At 36.0% G+C, this 21677-nt stretch overlaps 1 protein-coding gene across 4 annotated transcripts in view; it reads left to right on the top strand.

The window, feature by feature from the left end:
• The first annotated feature begins 201 nt into the window (after window positions 1–201).
• ssbp3a (single stranded DNA binding protein 3a) overlaps window positions 202–21677 on the top strand; it is a 37751-nt gene continuing 16275 nt past the window's right edge. For all 4 annotated transcript variants that reach the window (XM_059502239.1, XM_059502238.1, XM_059502237.1 and 1 more), the window contains exons 1-4: window positions 202–396; window positions 874–946; window positions 1074–1135; window positions 2195–2279. In XM_059502239.1, the coding sequence (XP_059358222.1) occupies window positions 341–396; window positions 874–946; window positions 1074–1135; window positions 2195–2279 (276 nt within the window). In that variant the 5' untranslated portion in view covers window positions 202–340. The remainder of the gene's footprint in view (window positions 397–873; window positions 947–1073; window positions 1136–2194; window positions 2280–21677) is intronic.

The raw sequence follows: 21677 nt of genomic DNA, 5'->3' as shown, positions 1-21677 counted from the left end.
TATTGTTGTTGTTGTTGTTGTTATTATTATTATTTTTTTAAATCCACAATTTCTCATAACACCCATCTGGACAAAATTAATTATCCGTTGATTTCGAAGAGCCTTACTTTATTGTTTTAACTTTTATGCAGCTATGGGGGATCGTGAGGTCACGTTGAACATGTTTATTGGTCTATAAAGCTGTCTATCTTAAACCACAGATCCCACCCATAGTTCATGATGTCGCTGTGGCAGGGTCGGTTGAAGCGGATGGGGTCAGAAGCGGGCTACATGTTGACAGCTGGAGCATAAGGAAACATCGCAGTCAAGCTGGCAGAAGCGTTTATATTCAGCGCAAGTCATGTTTGCGAAAGGTAAAGGGACCGCGGTGCCATCGGACGGGCAAGCTCGGGAAAAGTAAGCGCTGCTCTCTCTTCACTCACTTATTTATACGCACAGCTGATGTCGCGTTATGTTATGTTGTCTAGTCTACTATAACAAGTGATCTTGTTTGAGACATTCCAGTAGTTGTAGTGGAAACTGATAATTATGTTATGATTTTGTTATTCGCAATAGATTGATTTTTCTTTTCTTTTCTTTTATTCCACTTTTAAGAGAATTTCACAGAAATATTATTTGCGGTGATATCGATTTTTGTTCTGGAAATACAATGTGTGTGTGTGTGTGTGTGTGTGTGTGTGTGTGTGTGTGTATATATATATATATATATATATATATATATATATATATATATATATATATAGGCAGGCAGGCAGCTGTTGTAGAATGCCAACTGCAATGTTACATTTTTAGGACAAGAATAAGACTATATGGAACAGACCAGAGAGTTGTATTTGATATGTTTATTGTAAGGAATCTGTTTTGATTGTACAGGTTGGCATTGTATGTCTATGAATATTTGTTACACGTGGGAGCTCAGAAATCTGCACAGACGTTTTTATCAGAGGTGTGTATGTGCATATGTATCTTTATTCTTAAAAGTGTGCACGATCAGGCACAATGTCTAATTTTGTTATGCATTGTGTTTATTACAGTCTTAAAATGGTTAAAGTCTTCTGTTTTTTTATGTTTAGATAAGATGGGAGAAGAACATAACCCTTGGTGAACCACCAGGCTTTCTGCACTCTTGGTGGTGGTGTGTATTATTTGCATTCAGTTGATCAGTATTTTGCAGTAGCCTATTTGGAATCTTTACAGTTTGTTATGAAATGTACTTTTAGAATAATTTAATAGAATGGATAGCAGGATGGATAGCCTTATATATATATATATATATATATATATATATATATATATATATATATATATATATATATATATATATATATATAAGGAAGTAGTTCACCCAGAAATGAAGATTAGTTAAAAATTGAATTACCTTCAGGCCACTTAAAATGTAAATGAGCTGGTTTCATGTTTGGAACAGATTAGGAGAAATTTAGCATTTCACCTTGCAAATGCAGTGAATGGGTGCCATCAAGAATGAGGGTCCAAACACAGTCCATTCAAACTCTAGTACATCAATTAACATTTTGTGAAGTGTATTTGTATTTGTAGGAAACAAATCTATTATAAAAGTGTTTTTTACTTTAAAAATGTTGCTTCTGGCTCACATACAAGTGCATAATATCACTTTCTCCACTGATAAAGTAATCCCTTCTGAATCAGGAGAGAAATAATACACAGTACTGTACACCGCACCGTTTTTAAGTAAAAAACAGTCCAATACATTTCTAGACAAATATGTCATTGAATTGTGATGTGAAAGGACAACAGAGGATGAGCTTTTTCACTGGAGGAAGAATTATTATGGATTAATATAGACTGTCCAAAAGCAATGGTTAAAAGACCTTAATGATGGATTTGTTTATTACAATCATGCAGTTTGTGGATTAATTGCATTACTTGGGGACATTGTGATGTTTTCATCAGCTGCTTGAACTCTCATTCTGACGACACCAATTCACTGCAGAGGACCAATAGTGAGCAAGTGATAAAACTAAATTTCTATAAGTCTGTTTCGATAAAGAAATAAATGCATCTACATCTTGAATGGCTTGAAAGTGACTAAATGTTAAGTAAATCTTCATCTTTGTTGCATTAATGTGCTTCCTTATTAATGTTATGATTAGCAAGTCCAACTCTTCTAACATTGCAATATTTTCTCATAACAAACAATGCTCTCATTACGCAGTGTGTTTTGGGACCTGTACTGTGCAGCACCTGAGAGAAGGGACACATGTGATCACTCCAGTGAAGCTAAGGCCTTCCATGACTATGTAAGTGATGCACGTTTATTTCAGCCTTTACTATTATAATGTAATAGAAAAGATCTGCTCCATGAGATAAACCCACTGAAAAATACCACTGTGCTGTGGTGTGAAACAGAATATTGATTAGAGTATGAGATGGTGGCATAACTGTTATTTTTGTTCCGGGTCAGCTTTGTTTATCTGGATTCTATTGTTAAAAGGTAGACTACTGAATATCCTTTTTCCAGATTTGCATAATTGATTTGAATTTGACTGTGTATTTACTGCATGACAGTACCCAGTTTGTGTGAGCATATGAACATTTCCCTCATATTATATGCATATTCTTGGGAATTAGAGGATTGGTATACTATAGTATACATGATGTCCATTGAATATGGCTTGAATGTCAGAATATTGAAAGTATTAGCTATATAACCCTGTATATTGAGTGATTGTGTGTGCTGTACAAGCTACCAGTACTCACTGCTGTGATTCCATAAAGTAACAAGCTCTTGTAAATCTTGAGTTGCACAAACTGCAATGTGCATAATCACAACAAAGATGTTTGTTTGGTTTTTTTAAAAAATGTTTTACAAGAACATTATATTTCAATCTTTCTATAAAAAAAAACATTTATATATATATATTTATATATATATATATGTAACTTGCAGTTTCTTTGTAATTATTTGTAAAATATTATCTTATTAGACTTTTAATGACATCTCAGAATTAGTGGTCAACCAATATTGGCTTTTTGACTGCCAATGCCGATATCTTGGAAAGCAGGGGGCCCGATAGCTGATATAAAGATGGTATAATTAAGACAATATCATATTTTTCAAATGAAGCAAGGGTAACACTCATTTTACATACAGCACACAGTGAAAATGACATGAATATTACAGTGAGCAAATGCATAAAGCAAAGCATAATTTGAAATCACGAGGTTAAAGTTTAAAGCAATCAATTCGCACGGACTGACCATAACACAGAGATCACGTGATCATGCTGGATAAAAATGCACACTTAACAAGATCTCACAGTTGGATTCGACTAAGTTTGCTAGGTTTGTGAAATTAAATGTACACAAGTCATTCAAAGATTTGTTTAAATTATATAAATGCTTTTTTGCATTTAGTGTTATAATATTTGCCTTTCTATTGCTAATAATATAAAAGCAATCGTTATAATATTTTCTGTATACATTAATTCCTTTGTTTAACCAGTCTATCTGATTATTAGACAGACTTGTATCCGTATTTAGATAGAACTGTTAACAACGACAGTAACCAAGAGGGAGAATGTGAGCACTGTGTGCGCTCCACTCTCAGCGACATCAAAATAAAAGACCTTGAACACATCTGCCAAACAGATAAACTTATCGGCCGATGCCAATATTTGAAAAATGTCAAATATCGGCTGATATATCGGCCTTGGCAGTTGTGGCCCAATGGATAGAAAGTTGGTACTTGTAAGGTCGTGGGTTCGAATCTCAGGTCCGGCAGGAATTGTCGATATAGGGGGAGTTACATCCAGCACTCTCTCCACCCTTAATACCACGACTAAGGTGAGACCCTTGAGCAAGGCACCAAACCCCCAGCTTCTCCCCAGGCGCTGCAGCATTGGCTGCCCACTGCTCTGGTTGTGTGTTCATAGTGTGTGTGTGTATGCGTGCTTGTGCACTTCTCATTGCTTTGTGTGTGCTTTTGGATGGGTTAAATCCAGAGCACAAATTCCAAGTATTGGACACCATCCTTGGCCACATGTCATGTCCTTTCTTTTCCACTACTCACAATGGCATATTATTAAGTTTTTAATGCTCTTCATTAAGGTAGTGTTCCCCTTTTATTCTTGATCATTGAGGTTACTTTGATGCATTGATCATAATGGCTTTGGGTTTGAACGTCACAAACGTAAAAAATCTGTTGTTTGAAACAGAAACCAGTCTTACACAAATCTCCCTAAATCCTAGAGTTTTAAAATGCTGTACATGTTCTTAGGCTGGATTAAGTTGAGTAAGCTGTGAGGATTTAATTTGTAGTTGTGGAGCTTTGGTCCTTTCCACAACAGACTCTTATCAAGTTGCATAATTTTACTCCAATGCAATGGTAACAGAATTACAATTCTAAGTAGGAACCCCTTTAAAATACTATAGACTCACCGTCATTCGAAAGTTTGGTCAGTAAATAATTTCTGAAAGAAATTAATTCTTTTATTCATTAAGGATGCATTGAACTAATCAAAAGTTATAGCAAAGACATTTACAATGTACAGAAAATTTTTATTTCAAATTATGATGTTCTCTTGAACTTTCTATTCACAGTAGATTCCTGAAAAAAAAACTATGGAAAATATTACGCAGAAAAACCTTTCTTTAGCAATGATAATAATAATAAATTATTTAGTTTTATAAATCTATAGTATTACGTTTTAATAGGTTTCTTAAGCAGAAAATCAGCATGTTAGAAAGATTTTTAAAGGATCATGTGAAACTAAAAACTGGGCTAATGACTGCTATTTTACCATCAGGAATAATTGTAAAATATATTAAAATATATTTTGATCAAATATATTCAGCCTTGGGGAGCATAAGAGACTTCTTTCATAAACATAAAAAAAATCTTATCAATCCCAGCCTTTTAAATGGTAGTGTAACTTAGCTTTAGTCAAAGTCAAAGTCACCTTTATTTATATAGCGCTTTAAACAAAATACATTGCGTCAAAGCAACTGAACAACATTCATTAGGAAAACAGTGTCAATAATGCAAAAATGATAGTTAAAGGCAGTTCATCATTGGATTCAGTTATGTCATCTCTGTTCAGTTAAATAGTGGATAGAAGTTCCCTTTACCTTTACATAGTATTTTTCAGGGTGTGCAGTATAATGTGGAAGGTTTTATTAATGCGCGTAATTTGCAGGGGGGTTACAGGGGCATTGACCCTCCCAAAAATCAGATCCAACTAATATAACCCCCTCAATATCATCACATCATTCAGATTAAAATAACATGAAATATTCAGAATGAATACTTTTGTAAAGCCTGGCCAGAAAGTTTGAAAAATTTAGAAAGTTTGAACAGTTTAAAAAGATTTAAAAGTTTGAAAAGTTAAGAAGTTTAAAAAAGAAAGTGATTAACATATTGCTAACATTAAAATCAAGTGACTACCGTGTCATTAGCATGATTAGCAAAGTTGCTAGCATGTTGCTAGCATGATTAGCAAGTGACTAGTATGTTACTAGCATGTTTGCAGCATGATTAGCATTTTGTTAACATGTTTCTAGCATGATTAGCATGTCGCAACCATGTTTCTATCATGATTAGCATGCGGCTAGCATGTTTCTAGCATGATTAGCAAGTTGCTAGCATGTTTCTAGTATTTTGCTAACATGTCGTCAGCATGTTCCTAGCATGTTTAGCATGTGGCAAGCATGTTTCTAACATGATTAGCATGTTGCTAGCATGATTAGCATGTTGTTAGCATGTTTCTAGCATGATTAGCATGTGGCTAGCATTTCTCTAGCATGATTATCATGTTGCTAGCCTGTCGCTAGCATGTTTGTAGCAAGTGATTAGCATGTTGCTAGCATGTTACTAGCATGTTCTTAGCATGATTAGCATGTTACCAGCATGTGCTTAGCATGATTAGCATGTTGCTAGCATGTTTCTAGCATGATTAGCATGTTGCTAGCATGTTCTTAGCATGATTAGCATGTTGCTAGCCTGTTTCTAGCATGATTATCATGTTGCTAGCATTGGCGCTAGCATTTTGCTAGTATGCTTAACATATTAGCATAAGTAGCTAGCATAAGTAGCAAGTGATTAGCATGCTGTTAGCATAACTAGCATGTCTCTAGCATTTTGCTAGCATGACAAGCATGTCTGTAGCATGTTTCTAGCATGTTTTAGCATGATTAACAAAGTGACTAGCATTTTGTAAGCATGATTAGCAAAGTGACTAGTATTTTGTTAGCATGATTAGCAAGTGACTAGCATGTTTCTAGCATGACTAGCAAGAGACTAGCATGTTGTTAGCATGACTAGCAAGTGACTAGCATGTTTCTATGCTAATCCAGGTAAAAACAGTTGATTCAGTTAGAAACCAGCAAAGACCAGCGTGACAGTGGCCAAAACTACTTTAAAACCATGTTTAAAGCATGTTTCTAACCTGATGTTGTTAACATGTTTCTATGATAATCTACCTAAAACCAGTTGATCCAGTAAAGAAAACCAGCTAAAACCACCTAAGATCACCTAAGGCCAGGGTGACAGTGGCCAAAACCACATTAAAAACATGTTAAAAGCATGTTTCTAGCCTGATTAGTGAGTAACTAGCATGTTGTTTTCATTTTTTCTATACTAAACCAGCTAAAAACCAGTTGATTCAGTAAATAAAACCAGCTAAGACCACATAAGGCCAGCGTGACAGTGGCCAAAACCACTTTAAACCATGTTAGAAGTATGTTTCTAGTCTGATTAACAAGTAACTAGCATGTTATTAACATTTTTCTATACTAAACCAGCTAAAACCAGTTTATTCAGTAAAGAAAACCAGCTAAAACCAGCTAAGACCACATAAGGCCAGCATGACAGTGGCCAAAACCACTTTAAAACCATGTTAAAGGCATGTTTCTAGCCTGATTAGTGAGTAACTAGCATGTTGTTAGCATGTTTCTATGCTAATCCTGCCAAAACCAGCTAAAACCAGTGGATTCAGTAAAAAAACAGCAAAACCCAGCAAAGACCAGCGTGAGAGTGGTCAAAACCACTTAAAAACCAGCTTGGCAGACTAGCCAAAACAACTGATCATCTTAGGCTGGTTTTAGCTCTATTCTCAGTAGAGAGTTTTTAAGGTTTGCTATGGTAGTAGACAGCTTAAATACATTATAAGTCTTATTTTGTAAAAGCTTGTACCCCCTCAATGAAAGTCTATGGGATTTAAGGTGGTTTTGGTAGTCTGGTTTACGAAAACCATAAGCCGGATCAGTTAGAAAAGATATAGCAACCCAAGTCAGACCAGTCTGAAGGTCTGACCCGAGTTTGGTGGTTCTAGCTTGAAAGCTCTAGGAGGAGATAGTGTTTAACATTTGGCTCAGAAGAATAATAATAAGATTAATAAATAGATCAGTAAATTGGCTTTTTCAAAACCGGCTTTCTCTACCAAGTTTGTTCACTATTTTGCGCAGTCGATGGAATGAATGGTTGGAGAGAGCTAACGGAAAGATGAAAAGGACACTGAAAGGCAGCCAGACAACGAGTTTTCATTGTTTGTCGACACCAGCCACGAGGTGGGAAGTCGTGCTTATGACGGCATGTGCGTTCAAGTCACTTTGGTCGGAGCATGATGGCGGAGTACTTTCTCTTATTTAAAAACACAAAAATACAGCAATGTTTTTAAACTCTTGTTGTAGAAAATGAAGAACAAAGAAATGTGCATTAGGTATACTTCGTTTTTTAATGTTTTAAATTAATTTATGAAGCCGCTGCCAAATTTATTGTTACAATTTGCATTGTTATATTATAATGACATCATTTTATGCGTCGCCGATTAACTTACTGCGCTGTAAATAGAAAAGCCTGACAATATCACAACTAAATACCTTTAAGTATTGTATATTCCTCCATGTTAATCACTGACACGCCCCCAACTCGTACAGATCAGGGCTTAAAGAAAATACCGAGCTCCCCACTGGTATTTACGATATTGTGGTGGCATTCATGTGCATTCAACTCGTAAATACGATCTATACGAGATGACTTGAATGCACCATCAGTTTCTGAATTTGATGTTATCAGAGGTTGAATGCAAACACAATTATTTTTATTTTTTTATCTACTTTTGAGTCTTATTTCATGCAAAGTGATAATATAATTACACTTTCATTTTCTCTGTTTGAAAGTTTTTAATGCTGTTATTTGATGTTAAGTTTTTAAAATCTGATGTTAATTAAATACATTTTAACAGTTAATCTTAAAGCCTAGTTTATTAACATTTTGTTGGGGTGATTGGGGACAGGTGGGGCTCGGAACCCTTTCCTACCTCCGAAGTGGGGAATGGCAGAAAAAGTTTGAGAAACACTGAGTTAGCTGATGATTTGTTTTGTTGACTGGAGTTGGCTGGCTAGATGTTCGTTTGCCAGTGTCCTGTGAGGTAAAGCCAGAGGGTGCCAAGGGTGCCCCCCCCCCCAATGGTAGACCAAAAGTTACACCCTTGGTTTTATCCATCTTTGTGCTGTTTAAAAAGCAGGCAGTTCTCATGGGACAACCTGGACCTTTAAATCCTGAAATTGTGGTTGATGTGGTGGGATGGGGGAGGGGAGCTTACAAGATCTGATAATGGTGAGGTCTCCTCTTGCTTTTTAGCTTTTTAATCCTGACACAGCAGGAAAGTGTGTCACATACACCCCAACTCCCTTCAGGGCAAAATGAGAATAAAAACTGCCAGCAACCAAGCTAAGAACACAAACCTCTCTTTGTAAAGTTCATAGTTGACTTTGATGGCAATTAAATACTGGTAGAAGGTATATTGTTGTATATCAGGAATGTAGCATATATTAAAGGGAGTTGTTTTGCTTTGTCACACTTGACTTGTCAGATAAATTTTTTAAGTGTGCAATCAAAATGTTTGTTGGATCAACAGCTGAATGCAAAGGAGTTAGGTGGAAATCATTGATCTGATTGTCAAATCTTTCCTCTGCTCTTTTTCCCTTACACTTTTGATGGTGATCTGGTAATCAGTGTTCACCTGATGATGATTCAAAGTGTGAAGTCCTCCAGTCCCCTGTGTATTCTGTAATGATATTTATATGGATTGCTTGCTTTTATCAATCTTGCTTGAAAGAATCCAATGCAAGGGTCACACTTATGATCTCAGTCCTTGATGTTTCCTAAGGCCTTCCTTGGACACATCCACACACACACATTTGTTTTTCTGTCACAGTGGGAGCATTCCATTGACTTCTATGATAATGATAATAATAATCATACACTCCATTAATACCCTGAACATAACCCTCACTTGAATTTTTCAAGAGTGTACAATATGTCTGCTTTTTACTTTTATTTATCAGTATAAATATTGAATATTTAATGTGCAGCTCATTTTGTCTGTTTTTACATTTACATTATACAGACTCCAGATGCAGGGGCAAAGAAAAATAGTTTGGGAGTCGGGACAATGAATTAAGAATGGGTTCCTACAACTTATTTGTTTGAAAACAAGGGAACAAATGATTACAACATGGCCATGATTGAACTGAAACAAGGGAAGTACAACGTTTTAAATGTTTTAAAACGTTTTAAAACACTGAAACAAATAAGTGGCCAAATTGGTACAATGTGGCAATGGTTATGTGGGAACTAATTATGTTGCAATAATTTCAAAACAAAAGCATGAATAAAACATTACCACAAATTAATGCCTTTTGATATAAAAATCAAAACTTTTTTGCAGGTATTTTCTTCATGTTATGTACATGTAATACTCACTTAAAGTTAATCTTCAAAAGCACAAATAACCGAATAGTACTGTTAAATTATCTTGAATCACTCTTGGTGAGCATAACAGATCTTTTGTAAAAAAAAAAAATATATATATATATATATATATATATATATATATATATTAAAATTCTATATCTCACAGGTCCCAAAAGTTTGAACGATAATCCTCCCAGTTCTCTCATTTTTGTTTTTTTTTCTGTTTAATTTTTTACATCGAGGATATTGTGGCTGTTAAAAATTATAATAATAATAATAAGAAGAAGAAGAAGAAGAAACTTTCTTTTGTGTAATAAACATTTTTCACGTTGCTGGGTTAAAATATTTTTGCATTCCCATTTGCTCAAATAGCAAAAGAAAAACTCCACAATAGTGTTTTCGTGACTTTCAAAAAAAAAGGAAAATGTAATTGAGAGACACTGATGACGGCAGTCAGAAATTTCAATCGAAATACATTTTTGTTGTTGTTGTTTTTTATTTGATGCAAAGGTGATGACTGTAGTTTTAAAAAAATCAATATAAAAATACTTTTTGAGGATATACATTGCTGTTGAAACATGTCATCACAGTCTTGTGGAAAGGGTCCATTCCTGTCAGGACTAGTCAGTCTAGACACACCAAGTGTGGGACACACCAATTTTCATTAACCATTGTTTTATAGCTTCGGATTAGCGCATTTATTTAACAATGCTTATTTCCATACCATAAAAATTATGAAGGTCTTTGAAACCATGGAAGCATTTGCAGTTGTAACGTGGGACTTTTTTATGTTTTAAGTCACTCAAATGTTTCCAACACCGTTTGCGTTTACAGTTCAGGGAACAGCAGGGGACTGGAGAATACAGGAAGGAAGTGAACGACAGAGAGAGAAGGAGTACAGGCAGGAGGAGGGGTGTTGGGTTAGACCTTGGCTCAATCCTCAGCTATTTTCCTGTGTGCTGCAGATAAACAAAACAAAATGAGGGCCAGGAAAAATTCAGGGGCCAGCATTTGTGTTTTCATATACAAGTTCGGGGCCCGGAGCACGTATCTCTCTTTATGTGTGTGTGTAAGAAAGAGAGGGTTGGTTGATTCGTTTGCTCGATGATAAGAAAGCCCTTGTTCTTGGCTCAGTTGTGTAGACACACTGCAACAGGAGTGGTTAGAAACGCAGTTCTCCACTTTTGAGCTATTCCAGGAATTTCCTTCTCTCTCTCTCTATCTCTCTCTTTCTTTTTGCCTGACTGTTGTCTTGCCGGCTAGGTGGAGTAGGGGGTATATTTTTTAGGGGGTTGGAATGTGGTGCTGTGTTCTTTAGCTAGGCTTAAGACCCACAGTTGCTGAATTCCTCATGATATTGTGGAGTTCTGGGTGAAAATCTTGGTGTCTCCATTCGGAAAGAAAACACATTCTTGATGTTATTTGGGATAAGGTTGGTTTGTTTAAAGAATTTTTTCAATCTTTTTTTTTCTTTTATAACAAGAACTTCCTCTGTTCTATATGTATTTGTTTATTGATAATTTTGGATAATTTGATCATGCTTATAGCTAGTGTTCGACTGATATGGGGTTTTCAATAGCGAATATCAATAATCTATGATTCAGATCACAGGCGATTCATTGCTTTCACAATTTAATAAACATAATTCTGCATTAATATTCGGTTACTTAGAGTTTACACACAGTATTGAAAGTTAGTTTTTTTCTGTTTTTGCTTAGCTAATGAAAATAGTTTTAGTTGAAGTCAAAGCAGAATCAGAATCATCATATCTCTGAGCAACACACAGCAGTGGTTTTGTTGCAAACGGAATCAATGGCCCTGTTTACACCTGGTATTAAGATGTGTTTTCATCGATCCAGTAACAAGTGGACAGGTGTAAAGCATCAAAAACGTTTTCAGCAAGTCCATTTTTAGCCACTTCCATAGGTAGTCGAAGATGCATTTTACCCAATTGCGTTTGCAGTGTAGACACTCACGTGGTTGAATAGGTACAAACTTTAAAGGCTGCATCCAAAATTTGCATACTTTTCGAGTATTTACTTCTTCTAAATAAACACTTACTTTGCAGCTGTAAAAAAAAATTGTGTTCTATATAGAATGTGTACTGTGTGAATTTTATCTGGACATAGTATGCTCCTTATGTTGTCATTGTCATGTGACCTACATCAAAACCTTGCCTGTTGCCTCAAGGGATAGTAAGAGGTCGTTCACAAAAACACGTGGAAAACACTAGCAGCACAGTTTTCTCTTTTCCAATGCGCTCGGGAGCTTGCGCTCCAGTGGCTTCTGCCGTTGCTAAGCAACCATGACCTGTGCTCTCCATGATGATGTGGAAATTTCAGCAAATGATAAGTGAATTTCCAGCACTGAAAATCGCTTGCAGTAGCTCTGCTACTAAATGTATTTAAAAATGTGCATTCCCTGTACAGCATTGGTTAGCTGTTCCTCCATCTTTGCTGTGCTTTCAACGTTGTTATGGAAAGGGTGAAGCTGGTTCTTGTCACAAGGCCTATGGTGCACTTGTGGCATTCTGAAAAGTTAAGATGTGTGACACAGATGTGCCTGGAAAAAATGGACGCATCATACAGTGCATTTGAAATAACAAACTTGATTGCGCAAATGACTTGAATGGCCCCTAAAGTGTCCATCAGATGCACACTTAAGAATCTCCCCAGAAGTAATAAGTCATCCAGGTGTTTTTAATTTACTGTTTTATGAATACTGCTAATTTGGACATATTACTCTCACTTTTTTTCCACTTACTATTCAGTAAAGAGGTATGCCCATTAATGAATGACCCAATAATTCACTCAAAGAGTCTTTCGTCACCACCTGCTAGCATAACAATGAAATCTGCTCGAAAGAGTCACTGAAAATGTTCACTACTAAATGGAAACTCATAGATAAATGGAGTGAGAGAACTTATACTTTGGTTTCACTTTTTAAGTGACACATTCTTCTTATTATATTTAAATTAATATCACACAATATACACACAAAATCTTTGCAATACAGACTCTATATAGAAGAATATAGAGGCTGTGTGGGCTTCTATATACAGTAAGTAACAAAAGATAACCAAACTAAACACAGACTCTTTATTATCATGGCCTGTAAAGCATTGCTGCCCATTCACCTCTTTCCATCGTCTCACCTGAATGTAGTTGTTTGAAGAGGATATGGTTGCCATGACAACAGCCCAGGTGGCAAGTGACCTGGGTGGTCTGCCTCGAGCGAACACACTGTACCTGTGTCTGCGTGCTGACGCTCCCCTCCCCCTACTCTGAACAAGCACAGAGTCTCAACAGATAGCTTTATGAATATAACAGTAAAAACTGTTTTTCAGCTCCTGCTGTTTAAATCCTCAGGGCAAAGCCCTAAATTAACCCAGGGTCTTTACATATGGTTTGTTTAGGAATCTCAGCATAGACATAATTCACCTCTATTGTTAGTTCTACATGTCCTGCCAAAAGGAAAATTTGACAGCACTGTCAGTATTTACTTTATGATTATTAGTGAGGCTCTAATAAAGTAATAAAATAATAATAATTTATAATAATAATAATAATAATAACTTATTCCAACAATGTATATGAAAACCTAATAAAAACCTATTGTTGTACCAGCATGACAAAAATACCTATTGTTTCATTTAGTGTATCAGTACATTTTAGTTTAAATTTCTATTTCGGTTAAGACGAGTAAATTACTTGGAAGGTAACAACTTCTGTAATGTTTAAAGTATTCCACATTCAGTTCAGATTACATGTAGGTTTTCTAGATTTTACATGGCAAAATGGCTTATTATCATTGAGTAATATAAATTTAACGATCCAGTATCAAAGCTATTTTATTAACAAAAGTCGCTAAACAGCATGACATAGACAGGAAGTTTATGTGTTCTGGTTTGTGTGTGAGTGATGTGTGTCTGTGCATGTGTCAAATGGCGCATTAATATAGCTTTTTATATAGGCTATACACTGCCCTTCAAAATCTGTTTTTTATGCTCATCATGTCTGTATTAATTTGATAAAAAATACAGGAAAAAAACAGTAATTTTGTGAAATATTAAATATTGGTTTCCTATTTTATTATAGTTAAAAAACAGGCCTATAATTTATTTCTTTAAAACGGCATTGAATTTTCAGCATAATTACTCTCATTCTCATACTCTCAATCAAATCATTCTAATATGCTGATTTATTAACATTATTGAAACTTTTGTGCTGCTTAATATCTTTTTGGAACCTGTGATACTTTTTGAATAAAGTAATTAAAAGAATAGCATTTATTCAAAATAGTAATCTTTTCTAACAATATGTCTTTACTATCCATTTTTATCCATTTAACACATGCTTTCTGAATAAAAGTATTAATGTATTTAAAAAGAAAAAGAAGAAACAATTTACTGACCCCAAGAATGATTTCTGAAGGAGGAATGGAGTAATAATGCTGAAAATACAGCTTTGTTTCACAGGAATAAATAATATTTTAAAGTATATTAAATTTAAAAAAACTTTTTTTTAAAATTGAAATAATATTTTCTAATTTGTTTTCTGTATTTTTGATCAAATAATTGCAGCCTTGGTGAAAGAAACTTCTTTAAAAAACATTGAAAAACTTACTGATCCCAAACATTTGAAGTGTATGTATGTATATATATATATATATATATTATTATTTTTTATTTTATTTTATTTTATTTTTTAGAATCAGAAAGACTTTTATTGCCAAGTATGCTTGCACATAAAAGGAATTTGTTTTAGTGACATACGCTTCCAGTACACAGAGATGACAACAACAACAAAAATTAGACAAATAAGTGTATAAACAATTGTGCTATAAATGATAATGGAATAGGATTGCGTAAGATGCAGGGATGTACTAGGATGGAGGAGTAACAAATAAATAAATATAAGGATATTGCACAGTTTTATTGCATAAGTGGGGATCATTTAACTGTTCATGAGGTAGATTGCCTGGGGGAAGAAACTGTTCTTGTGCCTGACTGTTCTGGTGTTTGCAGCTCTGAGGCGCCAGCGAGATGGCAAAAGTTCAAAGATGGGGTAACTTGGATGTGAGGGATCCAAAAAGATTTTCTGAGCCCTTTTGCTCACTCTGGATGTATACAGTTCTTGAAGGGTGGGCAGGGGAGCACCAATAATCCTTTCAGTAATCATGTTCAATTGACTGGTAACACAAATTGTTAATCAGCCAAACACATGGCAGCAACTCAATGCATTTAGGCATCTAGATGTGGTGAAGACAACTTAATGAAGTTCAAACCAAGCATCAGAACATAGAAAGGTTGTTGGTGCCAGACGGGCTGGTCTGAGTATTTCAAAAACTGCTGATCTACTGGGATTTTCATGCACAACCATCTCTAGGGTTTAGAGAGAATTGGTGAGAGATGATAGAAAGGCAACAGTAACTCAAATAAATACTCATTACAATTGAGGTATGCAGAATACCATCTCTGGATGTACAACACGTTGAACCCTGAAGCAGATTGGCTACATCAGCCAAAGACCTCACCGGGTGCCGCTCCTGTCAGCTAAGAACAGAAAACAGAGGATACAATTCGCACGGGCTCACCAAAATTGGACAATAGAAGATTGGAAAAATGTCTGGTCTGATGAGTCTCGATTTCTGCTGCAACATTCATATGGTAGGGTCAGAATTTGGCATAAAGAACATGAAAGTATGGATCCATCCTGCCTTGTCTCAGTGGCTCAGGCTGCCGGTGGTGGTATAATGGTGTGGGGGATATTTTCTATGCACACTTTGTGCCCCTTAGTACCAACTGAGTATTATTTAAACGCCACAGCCTACCTGAGTATTGTTGCTGACCATGTCCATCCCTTTATGAATACATTGTACCCGTCTTCTGATGGATACTTCCAGCAGGATAATGCACCATGTCAAAAAGCTAAGTTCATCTCAGACTGGTTTCTTGAACATGACAATGAGTTCACTTTACTCAAATGGCATCCACAGTCACCAGATCTCAATCCAATAGAGCAGCTTTGAGATGTGGTGGAACGGGATATGTACATCATGGATGTGCAGCCGACAAATCTGCAGCAACTGTGTGATGCTATCATGTCAGTATGGACCAAAATCTCTGAGGAATGATTCCAACACCTTGTTGAATCTATGCCATGAATAAGGCAGCTCTGAAGGCAAAAGGGGGTCCGTTACTATCAAGGTGGACCTAATAAAGTGGCCATATTGTGACGAGTGGGGCAGGGCCGAGAGCCCGTGGGAACGGGTCGAGGCCGGTGGAGTAATTGGAAATGAGCGACACCTGTTCCACTCACCAGTCTCAAGTCCCACGGAGGAGCTCCGGAAGGATACAAAGAAGGAGTTACGACAGTGAAGCACAAGAGAGGACCAGGTCTGGATTTTATTTTGTGTTTTGGTTTTGTTTGTTTGGCAGTCGTCCGTTAGGGGCTGTCACGCTTTTTTTTTGTTTATTTGATTATTAAAGTTTCATTTAAATGTTCGCTGGTTCTCGCCTCCTTCTTCCCATGACAACAAAGGTTTTTATTGAATTATATTGGTGCCGAAATCCGGGAGGAAGGAGGGACGCGCTGCCAAAGTTCCCCCGCCGCTGTGATGAGTCCGGCGGTGCCATCGAGCATAGAGAAGCAATCTGCCGCCGTGGACACTCAAAGCGGTGGGCTGGAGTGAGTTGCCGGGGGGATGCACAAACTCGCTGCCGGCCGCCCGTGATGTGGAGGGACGGCTGCCATCCATGAGGGAGCGGAGGAGTCGCTGCTGTTCGCCTGGGACCGGAGCCTGCTGCCATCCGCCAGAATGGGGAGGTGCAGAGAATGGGGAACTCCTGGAGCCGTTGCCGTCCACTGTGCGGCGGAGTTTATTATTGTCATTAATTTCTTATATTATTCATTATGTATAATAGGTTATTTTAATATTGTTTATTCATTGATTATCGGTCATAACATGGAAATATTTAATATATTGGCATTGAACACCAATCAGTGTATCTCTAATTTTTGTTTTCATGTGTTCTCATCCACCAGGCAAAATTCATGTCCACACAATTCATAATAGTGTATCCTGAATATAAGTGCATTGGGTGTACCTGCTAAAAACACATTTGGATCAAAATAGTAAACTGGTGACTTTGTTTAAATTAACCTTTCATTTGTACACAGCTGTTCATTTGTAGCTTTTCCTCTGAGAGACCCTTGTTTTGAGTCTTGTAGTTTAATTGCCAGTAATGGCGCTTTTATCAGGGAGGTCAATTGGACAAGGGCATCAGAGAGCGCTCATAAACTGCTCTCCCTGGCTAATTACCCCATCCTCTGAGTACATTCTAGAGCTCTTTAGAGTCTCTCTGCCTATCAAACAATTGCTCAAAATAGTCTTTAGGTCAAACATTGTGCATGAACCACAGAACCCTGTCACTGAATAATTTATTGGACAAGGAAAATGTTTACAAGCTTATGAAAGAAAACACTGCAGTGGAAGCACGAGGGTTGACCGATGATGTGGACAGAGTACATGTACTGGGTTTTCTTAAAACCTCTTAGCTCTCCTCGCCATCATTTTTAGGCCACATATTTTGCCAAGTACTATTATTGTAAAGTAAGTTACATAATTTTTTGCCAAATTAAACCCATGGGAATAACACCACAATGCAGTCAAGGCATCATGCAAATCCCTTGGGTCTGGTGAGTGTGTGTTTGCCACTTATGTCCTGTTCCTGGTTACTTGCACATTCCCTTAGGAATAGAAATGTGAAAGCAGCTTTGGATTTCAGAGTCCAGTTCACATTTTGAGTGTGAATCAAATCTGTTCTGATGCTCACAGGAAAAAAAATCTTTCTTTTTTTTTTTTGGTAAATTGCTTGATAATCACTGTATTTACATACTCTAAGAAAAAAAAAGTACCAAAGCTGTCACTGGGGAAGTACCTTTTCAAAAGGTGCAAAAATATTCCATTTAGGTATGAATACACTTTAGGTACAAATAAGTACCTTTTAATTACTTAAATGCATAATAAGGTACAAAATACCTTTTGAAAGAGTACATCTCAATGATTAATGTTGTAGCTTTTCTGAGAGCGTATACAGGTATGTACTTATGTACTTAATGTACATACTAGGTATCAGGAGTGTTTACTGGAGCACAGCCCTTGTCATAAAATGTGTGCCAATATTTTAATTTTTTTAATACTTTTTTGAGTATAAATGAATATACAGAAGCTTTACCTGCAGAACAGAACTGTTTCGAAAGCTGGACATGCAATAAAAAGCTGCTTCATCACTAACAAACGATAGAAGATATTTGTGAGTTTTGTTTTCTGTCTCCCTAATATTTCCTTTGAGAAACTTTTGAAAATTATTCTGGGTGTCCTAAATCACGAACAGTTTCAGACCTTTTAACAAACCTGTTTGAATTGCTTGTGCTCCAGTAAAAATGGTCTATAGTGACACCCCTGCTAGCTATGATAACAATTAATCAATGATCAATTAACTGTCAAGAATAATTTAATTGATGTTTCTTAATTGATTATCTGTGGTTGATTAAGCAGGTACATAGATTTAGGGTGCGTGCTGCTCATGTGTAAAACGTGCACAATAGAAAAAAGCCAGCATATTGTTACGCCTGTAATGTTGATAGGGCTAAATCTTTTGTGCAAGTAATTCAAAACATACATATTCTGCTTTTTAATATGATCCTAACTTTAAAAGTGCATTAAAATAAAAACAATCCAAAGTCCTTAAACGTGGAAAACAGAGAAATTTAACTAAGTCTAGTTCAATGATATTTCCCACACAGATAATTATTTCATCAGGCTTTGGAACACAAACAAGATATAGAAAAAAATAAATAATAATAATAATAATTTGTTCCTATAACTGATTAATTTGTTGCCATGGTCCATGTTTCATTAATTTGTTGTCTAGTTAAATTAAAACTTATTTAGTACAATATGGCCACGCTTTAAAATACAAAAGTAATAAGTTGTGATAACATTCTTAATTTGTGGGAACAATATATTTTATTTTTCCCCCGCATGTCCAAGTTACCATACTATACAAATAAATGTTGTGTGCCTTACCTGGTCTAACAAGCACAAACTGTTTTAAAATTGAATGTGACAAGACTGAAACCCATGAGAAGATATAAAATTATTAATACACGTTAGGCTAACTATGCTATTTGTTAATTGTTTTTTGACAATTAAAAAAGGTATATGGTCTATAGCATTTTTACCCCTGCAAAAGATGTGAAAATAGGAATTTTAGAGTGGAAATGACAGGAATAAAATAAACTTTTATAATACCTTGTGAAAACTAGGCGAGACAGTGGGGATTTATGAAAAGAAACAAGAGATTCTGCAAGAGGTTTTCGTGTTTTCTATTAGTTAGAATATGTATAACAGTTTTCATTGAATGCAAAAGCTGAATAAACAATGATTAAATGATGAAAACAACATAAAATAATAGTCAGTTAATCATTATAATTATCATTAGATTAATCGTTTGGTTGCAGCCCTACTGAACACAAAAGGATTAAAATATCCTGGCCACTCATTCCAATAAAATGAAAAGAGTTTTTCTTTATTGTACTTCAACTGTTTATGAAATCATTTTTCTCACCTGGGAGCGAGTAACAAACCATGAAGAATCAACAACAGGCTGCAGAAAAATACTGTCTTTTACTATTTCACTTCTTCATAATAACAGGAACATTGCTCACAGCAGGAGATCTGATGTCCGACAGAGATTGTCTTGAAACGTATTATTGAAGCAATATTTAAAGGGCTGTAGCAGTGGTACTTTAACTTCTCCAAGAGTGTTTCACTGTGTTGACTGTTTGCATGCTAAAGCACAGCACACTAAAACACAAAGCTAAAAGCTGCAAAAGTAGTATGACATTTGCTATTAATCATAGCCACGAGCACATGGAGGAGATTGGGTGGTTGAGCAGATGCCTCTTAACTGAGAGGATTGTGGGTGAAGAAGTGCTGAGAACCTTTAGGACTGAGAAAGAGAAACTACAGGAGATGGCAGCAGATGGAGAGAGCTTCTCTTCTTGCCTGAAGTCGACTGCTCCCTGATGCTGAACACAAGCACTGACTCCCAAAGGAACAGCTGTCAATAGCCATTAAACTGCAAGCCTATCAGTTTTCAGTATTACAGTGGCCTGATAGAGTCGTTCTTGACAGTAAGTAATGGTCTTGATGGTCATGGGCAGAAATCACTGATCTATTTGTTGATTTTGTCTGAATAACTTGAGATTTGCAGAGATAATGCATTATTAGCAGATGAGGGTTTTTTTTTCCAGATCTGAGGCAGAGATCTATGCTACAGTTTACAGTATCATATATCACATCTCTATAGATCTGGCCTCTCATGGGCTCTTTATGTCCTAATGTAACCTCCCCTTTTTAGGACTCTTGCATCACAAAAAAAACTCATTGTGTGTCTGGCAATCATTAATGAATCTCCAGGGGGACTGCTAACATCAGACAGGAGGTGTTGCCCAAGGCTTTGGTCAGGACTGATTCTTTACCTTCTCCCATGCCTTTGTCTCTCCCTTCCCTCTCCCTATTATTTAGCTAGATGAAACAACAGGGATGTAAACCAGTGTTTACGTCTTTGGAGATCTTTCAAATTTCCCAGTCATTGCCAATTACATAAAATAGCATAAAATAAACCACTATAATAAAATAAAATAATCCTTAAAAATATGCTCATTCACATTTAATGGGCTGTCATCAATTAAAACTTGCGTAAGATTTGGATAAAACAGATGAATCATTTATTTATTAATTAGGGTTAGGGTTACATGTTGCCATGTTATAAAACTGTTTTTGATCAACTCCAGATGGATATGATATGACTGAAGATAATAGCTTACTTTGATGGATTCAGTTCATTCAGTAAAGGATTTGTGTACGGTGTTTCCTCAGTGATTTCTTTCACCCTTCTTTCAGTATTTGATAATAATTCATTTAACCCCTGGGCTGTTGGATCTTATCTGGTTCTTATGAGGTCAGATGTATGGATAGCATCATGTTAAGGGGCTTTGTTTCCAGGCAGATGGCACTCCTCTCTTCGCTCTGTGGAGACAGATGAGGGTGATGCTTCTATTCAGAGCTGGCCAGCACTCCCTGTGGAAAGTAAATGTGTGAATAAGCAAACCAGTAACACCTGTCCAGAAGTGACAGACAATAGGAACACAACAAATGTGTTTTGACTGTTAAATGGACTCTATGTGATAAGTTGGATGCATAATAGCCAAAGAGCTATTCGATTTCACGCTGTTATTAGAGTAAGATTTAATAGTTTTAGATGCTTTCTGCACAAAACAATACCACTGTAAAACTTTTTGCCACTACTGCAACATATTGTACTTGCTATACAGTATCCTTCTGTAATCTCTGAAAATACTGTATTTTTACTGTATACAGCGATTTATTGTATTTATACGGGGGTTACTGTAATTATTACTTTTTATACCGTACTTGAATTTGTACTGTACTTTAATTTGTCATTAAATTATTCAAAATATAATAATTTAATTCTACAGTAGTGGCAGTTGGAAATGGAAAAGTTAAAAGATTTTAAAACATTTTTTTTTTAAATAATAACAGAATTGACTTTGAATTGATAGCTGAAATGTCCAAGAAGGACTGGCTGCAGGCTTGCACTTGCATTCTCAGACTTACACTCTCAGACACTTGCACTTCCGCTAGTGACATCACTTGTAGTCTTTATTTTTTTATTTTGTTGAATTTTTTATTACTTTTTGTTTGTATTTCCCAACATTTTATAACAGTAGCCAGGTGGCGAAGACAAGAAAAAAAACTAAATTACAATGTCACTTGCAGTCACTACTGGCACTCTCTGCTACCTGCGACACTTGCAATCAACACATATCGTGCATGTTGCCAATAGAAT

The sequence above is a fragment of the Carassius carassius genome, chromosome 20, assembly GCF_963082965.1.
Source record: "Carassius carassius chromosome 20, fCarCar2.1, whole genome shotgun sequence".
Classification (NCBI taxonomy): domain Eukaryota; kingdom Metazoa; phylum Chordata; class Actinopteri; order Cypriniformes; family Cyprinidae; genus Carassius; species Carassius carassius.
The sequence above is the reverse complement of the archived record's forward strand: the minus strand, read 5'-3'. Positions and strand labels throughout refer to the sequence as shown.